Source organism: Bubalus bubalis, chromosome 3, assembly GCF_019923935.1.
Source record: "Bubalus bubalis isolate 160015118507 breed Murrah chromosome 3, NDDB_SH_1, whole genome shotgun sequence".
In the NCBI taxonomy this organism is placed as follows: Eukaryota; Metazoa; Chordata; class Mammalia; order Artiodactyla; family Bovidae; genus Bubalus; species Bubalus bubalis.
The window spans coordinates 86,210,817-86,231,507 of NC_059159.1; the positions used below are offsets into that span (position 1 = coordinate 86,210,817).

The 20,691-nt window shown below is 38.7% G+C and overlaps 1 protein-coding gene across 5 annotated transcripts in view; it reads right to left on the reverse strand.

Moving 5' to 3' along the window:
• FOCAD (focadhesin) overlaps positions 1-20,691 on the reverse strand; it is a 301,517-nt gene that overhangs the window by 97,698 nt on the left and 183,128 nt on the right. For all 5 annotated transcript variants that reach the window (XM_044939795.2, XM_044939797.2, XM_044939796.2 and 2 more), the window contains 3 exons: positions 15,788-15,926; positions 9,878-10,063; positions 1,760-1,881 (listed from right to left, as the gene is read on the reverse strand). In XM_044939795.2, the coding sequence (XP_044795730.1) occupies positions 1,760-1,881; positions 9,878-10,063; positions 15,788-15,926 (447 nt within the window). The remainder of the gene's footprint in view (positions 1-1,759; positions 1,882-9,877; positions 10,064-15,787; positions 15,927-20,691) is intronic.

Below are 20,691 nucleotides of genomic sequence, written 5' to 3' on the forward strand. Positions count from 1 at the left end.
CTCAGACTCACATCCATTGAGTTGGTGATGCCATCCAGCCATCTCATCCTCTGTTGTCCCCTTTTTCTCCTGCCCCCAGTCCCTCCCAGCATCAGAGTCTTTTCCAATGAGTCAACTCTTCGCATGAGGTGGCCAAAGTACTGGGGTTTCAGCTTTAGCATCATTCCTTCCAAAGAACACCCAGGACTGATCTCCTTCAGAATGGACTGGTTGGATCTCCTTGCAGTCCAAGGGACTCAAGAGTCTTCTCCAACATCACAGTTCAAAAGCATCAATTCTTCGGCGCTCAGCTTTATTCACAGTCCAACTCTCACATCCACACATGACCACTGGAAAAACCATAGCCTTGACTAGACGGACCTTTGTTGGCAAAGTAATGTCTCTGCTTTTGAATATGCTATCTAGGTTGGTAATAACTTTCCTTCCAAGGAGTAAGCGTCTTTTAATTCCATGGCTGCAGTCACCATCTGCAGTGATTTTGGAGCCCCCCAAAATAAAGTCTAACACTGTTTCCACTGGGCTGGAAGAAGCACAAGCTGGAATCAAGATTGCAGGGAGAAATATCAATAACCTCAGATATGCAGATGACACCACCCTTATGGCAGAAAGTGAAGAGGAACTCAAAAGCCTCTTGAGGAAAGTGAAAGAGGAGAGTGAAAAAGTTGGCTTAAAGCTCAACATTCAGAAAACGAAGATCATGGCATCTGGTCCCATCACTTCATGGGAAATAGATAGGTAGCATAGGTGGGTCTTTAAAAATCTGGCTATGCTGGGACTTCCCTTGTGGTCCAGGGGTTCAGACTCCATGCTTCTACTGCAGGGCAGGAAGATCCTGCATGGTGTGGTCAAACAAATAAACAAACAAAAATCTGGCTATGCTAATTGGTGGCAACTGGTAAGACACAGAATATTATCAAATCAAATAAGTGATACCAATATTTATAAATTATGCATCAAAATAAGATTTAATGCAAACATATTGTAGAAGCACTATCATTATCTCAGATCTTTTAAAATTTTTACAATTCATACATTTTCATTTATACCTGTTATATAACTTATGTCTAAATTATATGAAATGAACCTCTTTGCTGTGGTATTTTGTTTTGTTAGTCATTCATACAGTTTAGCCTATATACCACCTGAATGAGTAACTGTCATACAATTTTAAAAAACTAAAAACTCCCACAGATTTCCCAAGTGCTTTCCACCTTCCTTCTTTCCTCTGGTATTGTACAATCTGTAATGAGCAGATTTCAAGCAACACCTAATGGCATCACATAACTTTAAGAGTAGCATAAAAGAAACATAAATAAACAATAAAATCAAAGGATTTCCCCTCCTCCAACACAATTATTTACTGTTAATTTCCAATATTCACAAGATATAAATAGTGGTGCCCTACATACTTCCAAAGGATTACAATTAAGAAATAGATTATTTCTTGAAATATTAAACTGGTATTTATTCTGAACCAAGGCAATTAAATATTGATAAATAAACCAAACTAGATACTTTCCTAGATACTACTTTCTAACAGGCTGAGCCCTAAGGAAAACATGCCGGTTTCTTTGAGAAGTACATCAAAATCCTACAGTTGGATCAATATTTTGGTTGTCTTTAAAAGCTACTTTCATTATGAATAATAGAAAAATTATTTCCAAACACGCACTAAATTTCATCACCATAAACCAAAGGCGGGAAACCCCAAAGCATATACAACAAGAAGCACTGTTTCAGAGAATGGAGAGGTACCTACCTCATGCACTAGAGCAAGTGAGGTCTGCTTGAAGCTTCGCCCTCTACTGGCCATCAGTCGATTCAATGGTTTGCCATCTTTACTCTGATACATTGAAATATCATAACAAAATAACATACCACCTTAGAAAAAAGAAATATAAAAACACTGTTTATGGAAAAACGTCATTAATTAGGTTCTCAGTAGTCGATATTCAATCTGGATAGAGACACTTAGAAATCAAAAGAATATGCTAAGCAAATTACTATTTTTTTTAAACTGTTGGTACAGGAAAGAAAAAACAGAAGAGCCATAAGAAGTTAGCATCCTGAAACTACAGAGGAGTGTTATTCATTTGTAAATAAATGAGAAAATTTCAAATCATGTTTATTTTAAATTTTGTTAACTGTTACTTCTAGAGATTCTATTAACTTTCCTTTAAAAATAAATCTCAATTAAAGAGAAATGCTTGTGCATGCCAGTCTTTGTGAACTCCTGATAATATGGGTTCCTTTAGTTTACACCCATAAGAGGACTAGTTTTCCATCATACCTATACTCACATACATTCACTCTCCCTTTTTCCTGCCCTCCGCCATCTGTTACCCTTCTCCCAATCCTTCCTACTCTGCTTAACTAAATTGAACTTTCAGCGTTAGCTGACCCCATGTCAGTTACAAAGCAAAGGCAGGCAGCCAAACACTAGAGTATGAGTTAGGGTAGTCTTGGACCTTATCTGGGTGATTCTGAGCCAATGAGAAGACATATTCAAGGACTAAGACACTAAAACAGAAAAAATTACCTTTAAAAATATCTCTTCCTGAAGTATAATAGAGAAGAGTGAACATAAGCATACTGCTCTATGGATTTTTACAAACTGAACAAAAGTGTAATCAGTACTCAGATCAAGAAGCAAAACATTGTTAACATCTTAGAAGCCCTTCCTCATGTCTCATTCCAATCATGTCCACCCCCAGCCCAAAGATAACAACTTTGTAGCAACCTTTGGAGAAGGAAATGGCAATCCACTCCAGTACCCTTGCCTGGAGAATCCCATGGAGGGAGGAGCCTGGTAGGTTACAGTCCATGGAGTGGTACTTTACACAACTGGAATCAGGCTGCACACTTTTATATCTGACTTCTTTCACTTAACATAATCATTGTGAGAATCATTCATATTGCTATTGGCAGTTGTAGTATATGCATTGTCATTATTGAATAACACTCCATAATGTGCACATACCACAATTTTACTGTCAATAGGCATTTAGATAGCTTCTATCCCTTCTACAGGGGATCTTTCAGACCCAGGAATCGAATGGGGTCATTTGATTGCATGGCAGGTGGATTCTTTACCAGCTGAGCTACCAGGGAAGCTCAGCAACTAAACTAAAATAAGTTTAAAGAAAGTGAGAAAGTGAAGTTGCTCAGTTGAGTCCGACTCTTTGCGACTCCATGGACTGTAACCTACCAGGCTCCTCCCTCCACAGGATTCTCCAGGCAAGGGTACTGGAGTGGGTTGCCATTTCCTTCTCCAAAAATAAGTTTGAATGAATGAATGAAAGTGCTCAGTCGTGTCAACTCTTTGCGACCCCGTGGACTGTAGCCCACCGGGCTCTTCCATCCATGGGATTCTCCAGGCAAGGGTACTGGAGTGGGTTGCCATTTCCTTCTCCAAAAATAAGTTTCAGATCAGATCAGATCAGTCGCTCAGTTGTGTCCGACCCTTTGCGACCCCATGAATCGCAGCACGCCAGGCCTCCCTGTCCATCACCAACTCCCGGAGTTCACTGAGACTCACGTCCATTGAGTCAGTGATGCCATCCAGCCATCTCATCCTCTGTCGTCCCCTTCTCCTCCTGCCCCCAATCCCTCCCAGCATCAGAGTCTTTTCCAGTGAGTCAACTCTTCCCATGAGGTGGCCAAAGTACTGGAGTTTCAGCTTTAGCATCATTCCTTCCAAAGAAATCCCAGGGCTGATCTCCTTCAGAATGAACTGGTTGGATCTCCTTGCAGTCCAAGGGACTCTCAAGAGTCTTCTCCAACACCACAGTTCAAAAGCATCAATTCTTTGGTGCTCAGCCTTCTTCACAGTCCAACTCTCACATGACCACAGGAAAAACCATAGCCTTGACTAGATGAACCTTTGTTGGCAAAGTAATGTCTCTGCTTTTGAGTATGCTATCTAGGTTGCTAAGTTTAGGGCTACTCAAATAATGCTGCAGTGAATATTATTATGTCTTTTGGTGACTTAATTTGGGCTTATTCCTAAAAATGAAATAGGTAGGTAACAGAGTATGAATTTATTCAGTATAAATTGTCCAAGTGGTTCTACTAACCTACATTCCCAATAGCAATTCTGTTTACTCCACATATTTATCAATACTTTGTATTTTCCATTTTTTTCATCTTAGCCATAGCATTAGGTCTGCTGTGGTATCTTACCGTGGTTTTAATTTGCATTTCTCAGATGACTAATGAAGTTGATCATCTAATCATATGTTCATCAGGCATTTGTATACCCTCTTTTTTTCCCCTCTTTTTTTTTTTTAAATTTTAATTGGAGGCTAATTACTTTACAATATTGCAGTGGATACATTGACATGAATCAGCCATGGGTGTACATGTGCTCCCCATCCTGAAACCCCCTCTCACTTCCCTCCCCATCCTGTCCCTCAGGGTCATCCCAGTGTACCGTCCCTGAGCGCCTTGTCTCATGCCTCGAACCTGGACTGGCGATCTATTTCACATATGGTAATATACATGTTTCAATGCTATTCTCTCAGATCATCCCATCCTCGCCTTCTCCCACAGAGTCCAAAAGTCTGTTCTTTACAGCTGTGTCTCTTTTGCTGTTTTGAATATAGGGTCATCATCACCATGTTTCTAAGTTCCATATATATGTGTTAATATACTGTGTACACCCTCTTTTTGAAGGGTAAACTCAATTCTTTTCCCTGTTTTTCAATTGTCTTTTTCTTATTGATTTTTAAAAATTCTTTACATATTCTAGATACAAGTTCTTTATCAGATATATGTTCTAAAAATACTTGTCTTCTGTGCCTTGCCTTTTCACTCTCTTAATGGTATACTTTCATTAATACATGTTTGTGATTTTAATATAATTTGTTATTTTTCAAAAAGATCATCCCTTTTCTCTACAGCACCCGAGTATTACTTTTGTAACAAGTCTAGTGACCTTGTATATGTAGGTCTGTTTCTGTACACTCCATATTCTTCCACTAGTCAGTTGGCCTGTTTTTGCATCAATATCACACTGTCAATTATCATGGTTTCATAATAGGTCTGGATATCTGGTAATGTACATCCATCTATTTTGCTTTTGTTCTCCAAGCTTACCTTGGCCATTATTGGTATTTTGCAATTCCACACAAATTTTAGAATCAGTCTGTCAATTTCCAAAAATCTACTGGGATGTGGATTGGGCTGGGTTGAAACAACATATTAGCTTGGAGAGAGCTGACATTTTTACAGCATGGTGTCTTCTGGTCCATAAACACTTTATATAACTCAATTTATTTGAATTTCTTTAACTTTTCTCCATAATATTTTATAGCATACAGTATAAGGATTTTACACAATTCTTGTTAAATTTATTCTGGGTACTTGATGGTTTTTGGTACTGGTATAAATGATACAATTTTTAAGTTTCATTTTTGTTATGTATATACAAATATACCATTCATTTTTATATGATCTTTGTACAAAGTAATCTTAATTCATTTATTAATCCTAATTAGTCTGCAGATTATTTTGGGTTTTCTATGTACACAATCATGTCATCAACAAATAATGACTACTTTATCTCTTCCTTTCTAATCTGTATGACTTGTATTTCTTTTTCTTGGCTCATTACAACTAGCTATGGCTTCCATTACAATACTGAATAATAGTGGTAACAACAAGCATCCATATCTTTTCCCCCAATCTCAAGGAGTGAAAGTTTCATTATTTCAGCGTTAAGTACAAAGATGGCATTGTAGATGTTCTTTATCAGAATAAAAGAAGTTCTATTCAGAGCTTAATGAGAGTCTTTTATGTAACATGAATAGGAGCTAAGTTTTTCAAAGGCTTTTTCTACATCTATTGAGGTCATCTAAAGATTATACTGCCTTTTTGCTATTAATGTAATAAATTATATTGATTTTCAAACATTAAATTAACCCCACTAATTATTATTTATTTTCCTTTGGATGTACTGCTGAATTCCATTTTCTAACATATTTTGGGGAGATTTTCGCAACTATGTTCATGGAAAAGAGTGGCTTTTAATATTCCCTTCTGATATTTGGTATTAAGGTTATGCTGACCTCATCTAGAGGGTTCTTTTTTTCTCTCCTACATTAGAGTTTATAAAGATCCCTGTTATTTCTTTCTTAATTTTTTTGAAAAATTCACCGAAGAAGCATCTGCACCTAAGGTTTCTTTGTGGGAAGGTTCTTACAGACTCAATTTCTTTAATACTAATACTAATACCCAATTTCAAACTATTCATATAGTCTAGTCTGCTTTCTGTCAGTTCTGCAAAGTTTTATATTTTGACAAACTTCTACGTCTCATCTAAACTGTGAAATTCACTGGCTAAAAGTTCTTCATAATATTTTTTTTTTTGAATGCTATGGGGTCTGAAGTGCTGTCTCCTTTGTTGTTCCTAGTATAGGTAATCTATATTTCTCTATATTTCTCTTCAAACTTACAATGGTTTTATCAATTCTTTTCAACTTTCCAAAGAGTCAATGTTTGGCTTTGCTGATTTTATTTATTTTATATGTTTTCTATTTTCATTGATTTTTATTCTTATATTTATTATTCTTTCCTTTATAATTTAAGTTTAATTCACTGTTATTTTCCATTTTTCTTGAAATAGAAACTTCAATTATCATTGATTTTCTTTCCTTTTCTTTTTTCAGTATTTGCTTTAAAGGTATGAATTTCCCACTAACACTGTTTCAGTTGCATCCCACAAGTTGTAATTTGGCTTATTTCCATTATTATTCAGTTCAAAATATTTTCTGATTTCCATTTTGATTTTTCCTTTGATCCATGGGTGATCTATATTATTCAATTTCCAGGCTAGTGGAATTTCCAGGCTAGTTATCACAGACTCAATGACTTCAATATTTTGAAATTTGTTGAAGTTTATGATCTGCCATATGATCATTCTGATAAGTTGCCAACGTACAGTTTGTGTGTGTGTGTGTGTGTTAAGTCGCTTCAGTCATGTCCGACTCTTGGCAACACCATGAACTATACAGCCCGTCAGGCTTTTCTGTCCATGGGGATTTTCCAGGCAAGAATACTGGAGTGGGTTGCCATTTCCTCCTCCAAGAGGTTTCCATTTCCTCCTTATCAGTGTATATAAAGAAATCTTAAAAATCAACAAGAAGACAAATAACCCAATGTACAGTTTCAGTTCAGTTCAGTCACTCAGTCGTGTCCGACTCTTTGCAACCCCATGAATCGCAGCACGCCAGGCCTCCCTGTCCATCACCAACTCCCCGAGTTCACTAAGACTCACATCCATCAAGTCAGTGATGCTATCCAGCCATCTCATCCTCTGTCGTCCTCTTCTCCTCCTGCCCCCAATCCCTCCCAGCATCAGAGTCTTTTCCAATGAGTCAACTCTTTGCATGAGGTGGCCAAAGTACTGGAGTTTCAGCTTTAGCATCATTCCTTCCAAAGAAATCCCAAGGCTGATCTCCTTTAGAATGGACTGGTTGGATCTCCTTGCAGTCCAAGGGACTCTCAAGAATCTTCTCCAACACCACAGTTCAAAAGCATCAATTCTTCGGTGCTCAGCTTTCTTCATAGTCCAACTCTCACATCCATACATGACCACTGGAAAAACCATAGCCTTGACTAGATGGACCTTTGTTGGCAAAGTAATGTCTCTGCTTTTGAATATGCTATCAAGGTTGGTCATAACTTTTCTTCCAAGGAGTAAGCATCTTTTAATTTCATGGCTGCAGTCACCATCTGCAGTGATTTTGGAGCCCCCCAAAATAAAGTCTGACACTGTTTCCAGTTTCCCCATCTATTTCCCATGAAGTGATGGGACCAGATGCCATGATCTTCGTTTTCTGAATGTTGAACTTTAAGCCAACTTTTTCACTCTCCACTTTCACTTTCATCAAGAGGCTTTTTAGTTCCTCTTCACTTTCTGCCATAAGAGTGGTGTCATCTGCATATCTGACTTAAAAGCATACAAAGTATATCACTATAAGATACAATGTTCCATGCATGACTTAAGTAAAGTTTGTTCAGGGTATTGTTCATATATTTTGTGAACTTGATTTTTTGTCTGCTTATTCATCAAGTCATTGAAGAACATGTTTTAGAGTTTCCTACTAGTATTATGGATTTGTCTATTTAGTTAGTTCTAATTTTTTGTCATGTAGTTTGAACTCTGCTATTTTGTGTACACTGATTAGAATTGTGATGCCTTCCTGATATACTGACTGCTTTATCTCCATGTAATATTCCCTTCCTTTCTAGTTTCTTCCTTTTTCAAATGCCTAGAACCTTTTCCCTGTATACTGGATGGTAATGAAAGATCCAGAGAAATTCTAAATGATGTTATTTTTTTATCTGAGAGGAGTTTCTCCTCTGTTAGGCAGAGTGAAGGACTGACCATCTCAACTGAATTGGGGATTTAACTGAGCCAGGCTTGATTATAGCTTTGGTAAATCTCAGTCTACCTCTAGTTCAACCCTGTTTCTAGGGCACACCTTCTTCAAGATTTTCAACTGACAGCCTAATCGGTCTTTGACTCTTCAGTATGGGAAGATTACGGGAGATTCAGAGATTTACATCTGTCCTCAGAAGTTTTCAGGTTACCTTTTAAATTCCCATCCCACAAAGCTTCAAAATTTGACAAATACCTTAAGGGAGAAACATGCCGTGTGCTTGAAGTCCCTCCAGCTCAGTTTTGTCACTAGGTTACCACAAAAATGTCAGGATCTCTATTGGTTTCTCTGCCTCCTGTATCACCCTCTTGTTAAGGTCAAGCCTGAATTTCAGCCTCTAACTGAGGCCAAAATGAGTAAAGGCAACCAGGTGAAAAGACCTGTAGATCTCCAGTATCAACTCACTATTTGTGTACTTGTTTTCAGGAAAATAAAGTCAGTCTTTGTTTTCCAAGTACTGGAAGACTGGAGACCACTGCCTTTCAGAAGCATCAGCATAGTTCTTTAACTTTCAGTGCAAACTCCAAACTCACCAAATATCTCAAGAGGAAAATCTCCAGTTTGTCACCTATATTAGTTAGAATCTTCAGAAAAACAGAACTAACAAGATATGTATAGATATAGATATGTATATAAGCAAGTAGAGATTTTTTTTTTTTAATGGCAATTGATTCACAAGAATTTTGAGGCTGAGAGGTCCCACAATCTTCTGTGTGCAAACAAGAGGACCAGAAAAGCCACTGGTGTAATTCAGTCTGAGTCAGGAAGCCCAAGAACCAGGAGCACCACCGTCCAAAGGCAGGAGAAGACGGATCTCCCAGCTTCACCCTTCCTCTGTCTTTTTGTACTATTCAGGTCTTCAATGGTTTGGATGTTGCCAACCTACACTGATGATCTTTACTCAGTCTGCTGACTCAAATGCTAACCTCTTCTGGAAACTCATGTACAGACACATTCAGAAATCATATTTATCAGTTATCTGAGCATCATTTAGCCCAATTAAGATGATACGTAAAATTAATCACCACATCACCCTAGTCCCTTGATGCCACTAAAAGCTTTACTGGTTTTTCTGGCCTCCAACAGGCCTCTGCCTGAGCCAATTCCCCGTTCCAGTCTACAACCCAAACGGGTGAACATCCCCTATGAGGTGGGGGCCAGTGCGTGGGGCAGGGAACAACCTAAAAAAATCGAAAACATCTAAAATGTTCCCCCTATTCTGTAATTTCAGTCTATCTCTTCTTTGCTTTTATTTATGTCTTTGCTTCTGCAGTTCTCTAAATGGCTTTAAGATGTGATTCATATTTGTAATTTATCCAGTGTGTCTAGATGTGAGCAGCAGCAGCAATGCCTTTCCATGCCCAATCACATCCCACTTGGAAGAGAAGCTTAAATCGGTACATTAAAAACCTATACACTGATGTATCACTTACCCGCAAGGCCAGGTTTCAAACCTGGCTGCTTGTTTGTTTCGTACATTTTCAACATAAAATTGGGGATTCCTGCTACAGTCTTTCCTTGATCTAAGCGGGCACCTCCTTTCAATGCAGAGTGATACACCCCACGGGGCATATTCACCATTTCTTGCTTCACAAGTGATGTAAAAAATTCCTCCAAAGCTGAAAGAAATAAAAGGAGATCAAAAGTAAATATCGTATGCTAGAGAGAAACATTCATTCTTAAGTCATATACACACACCCACAAAAACAAGAACTTAGCTATATTTTAGATCAAATTTCACGAAGTAAAAGAACAAGTCTTGATTCTCATCCCATTCTTCGTCTTCCTAAAACCAGAACATGGCACTCAGTTATGCAAGTTTAAAAACTTGGTCATTCTTAATTCTTCTTTCTCATAGTTTGTATATGTAATTCATTAGCAAGTCCTTTTAGATCTATCTTTTAAAATATATCTCAAATCCACCCCTTTCCATTTTTACTGCTACTTGCCCAGTCATTATCTTCTCTTTTTCTCATTTGGTTGAATTTAAAAACTTGTTTCTTGATTTCTTCTCCTCATGACTACTCCTCCAAACCATCCTCTACTCCGAAGCTAGAATTTTATGCCATTTCCATCTCTAACACCTTCTGGTGTTTCACTGTACACAGAATAACATCAAAGCTTCCTATGACCCGGCCCCCGACTCTCCTTCTGACTACATCTCTACCACCTGCCTTCCTTCCTAGCTATGTTAAAGGCACATTTTCACATGGGCTTTACTCCATTCCTCAATAACACAAAGCTCATACCTAAGACAAGGCCACTGCACTTGCTATTCCTTCTACCTGGAACACACTAATCCTTGATTGCCATGTGACTGGCTCTTTCTTATCATTTAGAAAGAGCCTTTTATGACTGTCCTTCATTGTGTAGTAATATCAGTACACTTATTTTTAAAAACTAATTCATTATTTATTTGTGTTCCTTCTAATTAAGCCCAAGATCCTTATTGCTTGACATCTTTACTTATTATAAGGGAATACAGTGATCCAGGACCAGAAGACGACAGGATATTCAAGCAAAATACTTGATTAACACTATAGGTTTATATTCAAGTGTTATTTTCCCAAGGACCACTAGAGGTTGCCCAATGCAGAACAAAAACAGCAACAAAAAAATAAAGCTAAACAAATCATAAGGGAAACAAAAAAGGAAACCACTACATGTGCCTCTTCTTATAGGAAGAAAAAGCAAGAGTCCACCTACCTAGACTAGAATTTCATTCTGAACAGGTCTAAATGTCCCCTTTAAAAGACCACAGTTAAATTAAAGGCAGCAAATACTCACCAGAACATGGATTACATATCCAATTCTGTCATTCTTATATGGAGCCTTTCAAGGCACAACCAAGCTTCTCCATTCAAAGTCCAGAGAACACCTATGTAGTAAGTTTTCCATTTTGCCCTCCAGATCCACCCTCCCAACCCTGCTCTGTGCCCTGGAAGAATAACCTTTCACAACAGCATCACCAGGCTCCCTTGTCCTCTGGCTTTCAGCTGGCTTCACTCAGTGGGAGATACTGGTAGGAGATCAGAGGCTGAGAACAGAGGTGAGGGCGTGTTACTCCCTAGACATCCTCCTGCAGGAATGCCCTGGGTTGCCTGTACCCCTCTTTTGAAGATCCTGACTCCCCTTGCTGCTGCTGCTGCTGCTAAGTCGCTTCAGTCGGGTCCGACTCTGTGTGACCCCATAGACGGCAGCCCACCAGGCTCCCCCGTCCCTGGGATTCCCCAGATAAGGACACTGGACTGGGTTGCCATTTCCTTCTCCAATGCATGAAAGTGAAAAGTGAAAGGGAAGTCGCTCAGTCGTGTCCAACTCCTAGTGACCTCATGGACTGCAGCCTACCAGGCTCCTCCGTCCATGGGATTTTCCAGGCAAGAGTACTGGAGTGGGGTGCCATTGCCTTCTCCACCTAACTCCCCTTAGGCAGACCTATTTATGACACAGAAGCTCTCTCTTATTCTCGTAACTATTACCTTCCTTTAGCTCTTCAGGCTGAGAGACATTTGTCATTCTGAGATGATCCACCATTGCTTGTGAATTTTTTTTAACCCTGACAGTACCCCTTTAAGCAGTCCTTTATTAAACTCTCGACTATTCCCTCTGAATTTCCTGTGAAGACCCTGACCAATATGTCATCTGAATGAAAAATGTGGGTAATACGCATTGGCAGGTCACATATCCCAAGTCCTATATACACGACCACATGAATGACTGCTTCAAGCCAGGGAGGAGTCTAGACTTTTCAGAATGTACCTAAGAATTATGTGCTTGTGAGGACAGAAGGCATCCTATTCTGGTAAAAGATAATATATGTCAAGAGATAAGTACATATCTCCACATAGACGAACCCAGAAATGAAAATTTGTCTATTTGTCAGGCACTTCAGAGAACTAAGGACTCTCAAATAATTCCAGGCCTGAGAGCAGTTTAAATGAAAGTAAAATACCATGCATGCAACTGATATGTACAGTACCATCTGTCCCAAGTTGCTAGCTTGAAAAAGCTAGCAACTAGGAATTTTCCCCATTGTCTTTGAACCTTGCCCTAGTCTCTTCCTTCCAGATGATCAAGTGAGGATTTGAAAAGAGCTGAAAATCTGTAGGACACAGAGTGTTAGATATAAAACAAATGCCTTCCAACATATGAGGACATAGACAAACTATGGTACGTTTTATGTGCGTGTGAAGTTGGTTCAGTCATGTTCAACTCTTTGTGACCCTGTGGGCTATAGCCTGCCAGGCTCCTCTGTCCAAGGGATTCTCCAGGCAAGAACACTGGAGTGGGTTGCTGTGCCCTTCTCCAGGGGGTCTTCCTAACCCAGGGGTCAAACCTGTGTCTCTGACAATTCCTGCATTTGTAGGTGGGTTCTTTACTGCTAATGCCACCTGGGTACATCTCAAAATGGAATATTACTTAGAATAAAAAAAGAACAAATTGATACAGATAACTACTTAGATGGGTCTTAGATGTTATACTGAGCTTTTTAAAAAAGCTAATTCCCAAAACTTGTACACTGTAAAAAAAAAAAATTGATGAAATCCAAGTAGGTCTATAGTTTAATTAACAGTATGAAAGTGAATTCCCTGGTATTAATAATGAACTAAAGTTATGTGAGATGTTATCAATGGGAATAGCTGGGTAAAAGTACTCTCTAATTTTGCAACTTCTGATAAGTATGAAATTATTTCAAAATTAAAAAATCTTTTACAGCATACGGAGAAGGCAATGGCACCCTACTCCAGTACTCTTGCCTGGAGAATCCCAGGGATGGGGGAGCCTGGTGGGCTGCCGTCTCTGGGGTCGCACAGAGTCGGACACGACTGAAGCGACTTAGCAGCAGCAGCAGTAACATCCCTATTTAAAATAATTCAAATCACTGGATTTACTTTGCAACTGCTTTTGTTCACTTGAAAGGAATAAGAAGAAAGGGGCCAGGATTAGTTTACATTCACTGCAATTCAGTCTTCTGCTTGCTGTACCTAGAAGCTTAAAATATATCATCCACCCTGTACTTAGGTTGTACATCTCTAAGGCAGTGTCTTTTCCTGGTTCTTACAATCACAGGGAATAAGAAGCAACAAAAAATGAAGAACTTTGTTCATGGTGACATGGTCTGCCAGACACAGTCAGCCTCTAGGTCATTCACCTGACTGACTCTAATTATTGAATTTTCTCAAATAGATACAGATAATCTCAACTCCTCCCCTTCTTTCTTAGGGACAGATACTAGTAAATATCAAGTACAAACATGCAGAAGAGCCAGTTAACAGCCATCACAGCTCTGCACATATGGAATGGACAGAAACAACAGTATACCTCGGCCACACACATACCCCTTCTCCTGTTTCTAGTGCCAGGAGACTAGAGTAAGGGTCCATTTAAGAGGGAACAATGTCCTTTTAAAAGCCCAAGAGGACTTTGAACTCTTCGGTTATCTGGGGATATAGGTGGAACTTGGATAACTGGAGGCGTTTTTCCTCTTTGGACCCACTATTAACCACAGGGGATTTGGGAGGTCCTAGACTCTGAGGAGCCTTGAGGTAAGAAGTGGGGATGAACAGGAGAAAGAAAATGGCAACAAGTCTTTAAGGCTTGTACTGGACATACGGGGGAAAGAAAAGATGAACTCTGTCTAAGGTGTACCGTTCGGTTTTCTCTAATGAAAGGAGGCAGGACTTAGGGACAGAAGCCTGCTCTGGCAATAAATACTAAATGTATTTGGCTGAATTCCTCAGGCATCTCCATGTAGGATGAAACCGAGGATAAAAACATCTAACATGGGACTTCCCTGGTGGTCCTGTGGCAAAGACTCTGTGCTTCCAATGAGGGCGCCTGGGTTCGATTCCTGTTTAGGGAACTAGATCCCACATGTTGCCACAACTAACAGATCCTGCATGCCACAACTAAAGACCTGATGCAGTCAAATTAATTAATTAATTATTTTTTAAAACCACCAAAAAATCTCTAACATTATAGGCCAGTGAGATTATGAAGTGAGAAGACTATGATCATTAGTGAGAAGACAAAGATGACATTTTGTGAGTTTACTGAACTTAATTTTTACATCCATGAATATTCAGGGTAGATTTCGGACTGAAAAAGGTAATAAATGCATGCTTGTAAAAACGTTGGCTAATATTGAATTGGAATAATTGGATATAATTAGAATAATTATTTAAGAGTCAAGGTCCTATACACTTTATATCAAAACTAAATGACCATATAACTTAATCTATTTTTAAAAAGCATTAATGGATAGTTCTCAAATATTGGTACCACCATTTCTGTAGAGTAATTCTAAAGGAAGAATATATTTCTAATGATGAAGTGAAGTGAAAGTCACTCAGTCATGTGTGATTCTTTGCAACCTCTTGGACTGTAGCCTGGAGAAGGCAATGGCACCCCACTCCAGTACTCTTGCCTGGAAAACCCCATGGACAGAGGAGCCTGGTAGGCTGCAGTCCATGGGGTTGCTAGGAGTCGGACACGACTGAGCGACTTCCCTTTCACTTTTCACTTTCATGCATTGGAGAAGGAAATGGCAACCCACTCCAGTGTTCTTGCCTGGAGAATCCCAGGGACAGGGGAGCCCGGTGGGCTGCCATCTCTGGGGTCGCACAGAGTCAGACATGACTGAAGCCACTTAACAGCAGCAGCAGGACTGTAGCCTACCAGGCTCCTCTGTCCACAGAATTCTCCAGGCAAGAATATTACTAGAGTGGATAGCCATTCCCTTCTCCAGGGGATCTTCCCAACCCTGAACCCAGGTCTCCCACATTGCAGGCGGATTCTTCACCATCTGAGCCACCAGGGAAGCCTAAAAGCATATGAGATCTTAGTTTCCTGACCAGGGATCGAACCCACAGCCCCTGCATTAGAAGGTTGAGTCTTAACCACTGGACTGCCAGGAAATGTGATGAAACTACCCAGGAAATTCCTAAAGATTCTAATGATCTTTTCATTCAGTTTATAAATAAGGTAAAGAACCATTTGACTCAGTAACTTAAGAGTCACACTGCAAATCTGTCTTGTAGAATAAATTTAACTTTTAAAATGAATTTAAATTTTCCAATGAAAATGATTGTTTAAACTAGTTCTCCAGTTTAATTTTAACTCTAACATTTTTCAGTGTGTTTGGAACACCATACTATCTCAAGGAGTCCCTGTAGGACACAGATAGAAAATAAGTATTTAAGACTAAAGTAAGCTAGACTATGCATACGTCACAAAAGAGCACAATTAATCAGAGAAGTAGGAAGAAAAAAGCACACACACACAAAAATGCTAGCTTTTGTCCCACCAAATAGGACAAAAGTTTTTTTTACCAGTTTTCCCACCTGGTAAAACTGAAGGAGCTGTGAGTGACAAAAGTTTGAGATAGCAAGAGCCAGGAATGGAAAGATCCACCTCTTTTTCATCACCCTCCTCATCTTCATCTTCATCTAGGTCATCAGGAGTTTGGATTTCTGGTCTTACCTGAAATGATAGAGAAGGTGATACTAAAACCTTTTACTTGCCCTTTTCAAAGTTCATTGAGACTCATTGCTCTACAATGTCAAAAGATCATTAAAACTGATTTTCAAAATCTATTCATTTTCAAATTAACTAAATAGTAAATTCTAATCATCTTATTAGATACACTCCCAGATCAATGTAAAGAACTAATGGTAATATAGTAAGAAAATCATCATAAACCAGCATAAGCAATGATTACTACAGAAAACTAATAAAAATTTTATGCCATCAGACAATAAAATGCAAACACATTCAGTATATTGAACTTCTATTATTTATAATTAGATATTTGCCTTCTCTGAATACATTTTTTTTAAATCGGTGATTTTAGCTATATTTCTATGATAAAGCTTAAAATCTTCTAGTAGGATATATAGTAGAGATCAGGAAGACACAGAATGCTTTAGTTGACTTATTGTTTGACTCTACAGTTTGTTGCAAGAGAATATAAAAACACTAAAATCTGTAATTGGTAGCTCTACTTTACTGTGTCTAATTTGCCATTTGAAGATTTGTGATTAGTTAGGTTTGTTTGAACCAAAAATTAAAAAGGTAGAAAGATTACCACTATTGTAATTTCCACAAGATATAACTGTCAAGCAATTAATTAAATTTTTAATACTTTCAATGACATACCATTGTCATGCCCATGGAGATAATTAAGCATTAGGGGAGGAAATCAAAATATATAAAAGTGGTTGCTATAACCATAAAGTGCCAGAACCCAGTCATTACCATTAGTCTGTCTCCCAGAGTTATTTTTAGAAATAATTAACAATTCCTGCAGACTGCCTTCTTCATAGGTCCCCAAAGCACTGTTCCATTTAGGAACTGCACTGAGTCAGGAAACTTGCAAGGGGATAAAAGAAAACAGGGATAAAATGTTTCTCAAGTATAATAACCTCAACTCTGATGAAGCCTTTCAACCATAACTAGTGTTCGTTTTTGCTAGTGAAGGAGTGAAAGCAGCCTATCGAGTACTTTCCAAGACAAGATTTAATTCTGATTCAATCTTGAGGACCTAATTGTCAGAGGACTGAGCCAGCCATAATTACAGAGATAACAATGATGTATGCTCTGTGGAGGGCATGCCCGCATTTGCTGCTATCAGTGTATACCAGAGAAACCGTGGCACATTTGCAAACCTTTTGGTTCTGACAAGGAGGGTTTTCTGAGTATCTCTGGTCTGCTTGTATACTTGGAATTTGCCACATTTAGTATCATCAAGAGATATCCTAGAGATTTTTTTTTTGGCCATACATGTGGCATGTGGGATCTTAGTTCCCTGACCAGGAGTAGAACCCACATTCCCTGCAGTAGAAAGGAGGATTCTTAACCACTGGACTGCCAGAGATATCCTCTATCTTAGAGATTTTAACTATTCCTAGCTGCCTAAAAAGTTCTCCAAAAGGAGTTGGTTCTGGGTCTGTTTACCTTGCTTCTTGACTTTTTACACATCATAGTACAAATTGAAAAAAGTATTTGAAGGGCATACAGGGGGAAACAGACAATAATGCTTACAGCTGGAGACTATATGAATAACACTGGTTACCACACCAGAGCATCAGTGTGTGCATGCTAAGTCACTTCAGTCATGTCTGACTCTTTGAGACCCTATGGACTGTTGCCCCCCAGGCTCCTCTGCCCATGGGATTCTCCAGGCAAGAATATCGGAGTGGGTTGCCATGCCCTCCTCCCAGGGACTTTCCTGACCAGGGATTGAACTCGTGTCTCTTATGTCTCCTGCATTTGCATTGGCAGGTGGGTTCTTTCCCACTAGTGCCACCTGGGAAGCCTCCAGAGTACCACAGCACTGGGAAACTCTGTAGCGTGTCATGTTCACAGAGATAGGGGACTCTGGGAGGTGGAAGGCAGCACTAAACTCTTAAGCTAAGATGAAAACTCAGAGGGATGGTGCAGTTGTGGAGAAATCAGAACACTTACACACTGTTCATAGGAACGTAAAATGGTACAGCCCCTATGGAAAATAGTTTGACAGTTTCTCAGAAAGTTAAATGCAGAGTTACCCAGTAGGACTGCCCAACAATCCTATTCTTAGGTATATGACCAAAAGAAGTAAAAATAAATGATCACACAAAACTTGCCCATCAACGTTCATGAATGTGAATACATTAGTGGTAATAGCCCAAAAAAATGGAAGCAACTCAAATGTCCATGAGCACATATGGCATATCTATACAATGGAATATTATTCAGTCATAAGTGGGTATTAAATGCAGATATGTGTTACTCATGAACTTGGAAAACATTATGCTAAGTGAACAAAGCCAGTCACTAAAGACCACATATTATATGATTTCATTATAGGAAAAGTTCAGGCCAGGTAAATTTTTAGAGACAGAAAGCATACTAATAGTGCTGGGGAGCGGGGGGGAAGGGTAATGGGAATTGGTGGCTAATAGAATGTTCTAAAATTAGATTGTGGTAGCTCGGTGATTACATGAACAATTCTTTGAACACACTAAAACCACTAGAATTGTATGCTTTAAATGAGTGAACCGTATGGGATGCAAATTATATCTCAATAAAGTTGGTGGCTCAGATGGTAAAGAATCCACCTGCCAATGTAGAAGACTTGGGTTCGATCCCTGGGTGGGGAAGATCCCCTGGGGAAGGGAATGGTAACCCACTCCAGTATTCTTGCCTGGAGAATTCCATGAACAGAGGAGCCTGACGAGCTACAGTCCATGGGGTCACAAAGAGCTGGACACAACTGAGTGACTAACACTTTCACTTTTCAAAGTTGTTTAAAAAGAAAGGAAGGAAGGCTATAAGAAAGAGAGGAAAGGGGAGAGAGTATGATCTGGAGGAGGGAGCAGCTGAGGAGGTAGCCACATAAGCGGAAGCATAGGAAACAGAAGTAGAAGCTGCCGCACCCTTCAGATGGACCTGAACTGGCGTGTGAACTATGCCAGATCACCAAACACTCTTAATACCAGAATTACTTCATATAAAAGAATATGATCTTTTTTGCACACATTTTAGCTTATCCAGTGTTTCTGCTCAACCTTATAATATATATATATATAAAATATATAAAAAATGATTTAACAACATTTGTCTATATCTTATATATGCATATATTTTAACAAAGAAATTAGAAATGTACTGTCATTTAAGTACAGAAATACTCTGCCTGCTTATAATGGTATGATTACTCCTTCAATTATGTTTCTTCAAAAGTGAGCTGATTCTCCTGAACAGATTAGCACTTACTGTTAGACCCTGGCTTCATTACACATCCCTCCTCCTCCGCTCACTTTTCTTCAAGCATTTGTTCCAGCTTCCCTATACTAGTCCCAGCCTTTTCCCTTGACTTGTATGCAACAATGGAATAAGATCAACATGTGTACAACTAGGGAAAATCGAGGGAAGACTTATGAAAGAATACTTGTTAAAATGATAAAATGTTGGTAACTGCATCACATTAGCTACTCAAACATCCAGGGGAAAAAAAGGTGGGGGGGGTCTTTTCAGAACATACACACATACACACACACACACACACACATGCATGCGTGCACATACAGACACCAACTATGCCCTTCCAATTACAGCTAAGCTTTGCTGAAGAAACTTAAAGGGAGAGCCAAATATAAAATAATAAATTACTATTAAAATCTGCTTTAAGTAGAATATTGAAAAGCTTATCCTACAAAATGCTTCACTACACATTCTGAGCCAGACAACCTTTCAGCCATTCTTCTGTGTGTGCAACATATAAAAATCCACGAGTTTGTGGATAAGCAGAGAATTTTATTTGGAACATGTCAAGTATCTGCATAAATTCATTTACAAAAAGAAATAGCTTCTGATGAATGCAATGACATTCACTTAAATCAAAGCCAAACAGGTTACACCACATTAATACCAACCCAGGGTGCATAATGAATTCTTTTATATTACTCACTTCTAAAATTAACTCCAGAAATCAACAACACAATCTACGTTAAGAGCTTTATAATAAAAAGTTCAATTTTTAAACAGCCAAATATTTTTTAATGAACCCAAGTCACAGAAGAATCAACTGAAATGTTTATCCATTATTAACTGTTTTACCAGAAACACAATTCTCTATAGTTTTTTTTTTTGGTTTGTTTTTTCCTTTTGTTTCATTTGTGGGGTGTTGGGGGGCGCTAAATAAGGCGAAGGAGAAGGATAAATAGCTAAAAGACTAAGAAATACAAACTAAATGGGGAAAAAAATCATTCTATTTAATATTGAAATAAGTCCTCAAAGAAGCCCCACTGAATTTTTTAATCAATTTTAGATGTGCATATTTCAAATGATTAACAATACTGTTACAAATGAATAAACACATGGATTCATTCAACATTCCCAGCTCATAAGACCACCTCAGTTCAGTTCAGTTCAGTTGCTCAGTCTAAGACAGCCTAGCACTTAGTATATATATGTCCAATAAATAATTATTAAAGCAATGCAACTGTTAAGTGTCTATGAACAACAATTCACAGAAGTCCCTAATAATACACCAGTGACAAGAAAGATGAGTTAATGAATCTGGTATTCAAATCCCTAGCTCACATGGTATCTTATTCAGTTCTGCTCTCCACAGACATTTTCCATCTTACCTTACATGCACTGTTTCATTTAACCCTACACCTTCCTGCTGATGTCTGCCACTCCTTTAATGGCTTTTGATTTACCAGCCTGTTAGCTTTCTTTCAACAAGTTTCACAGTTTA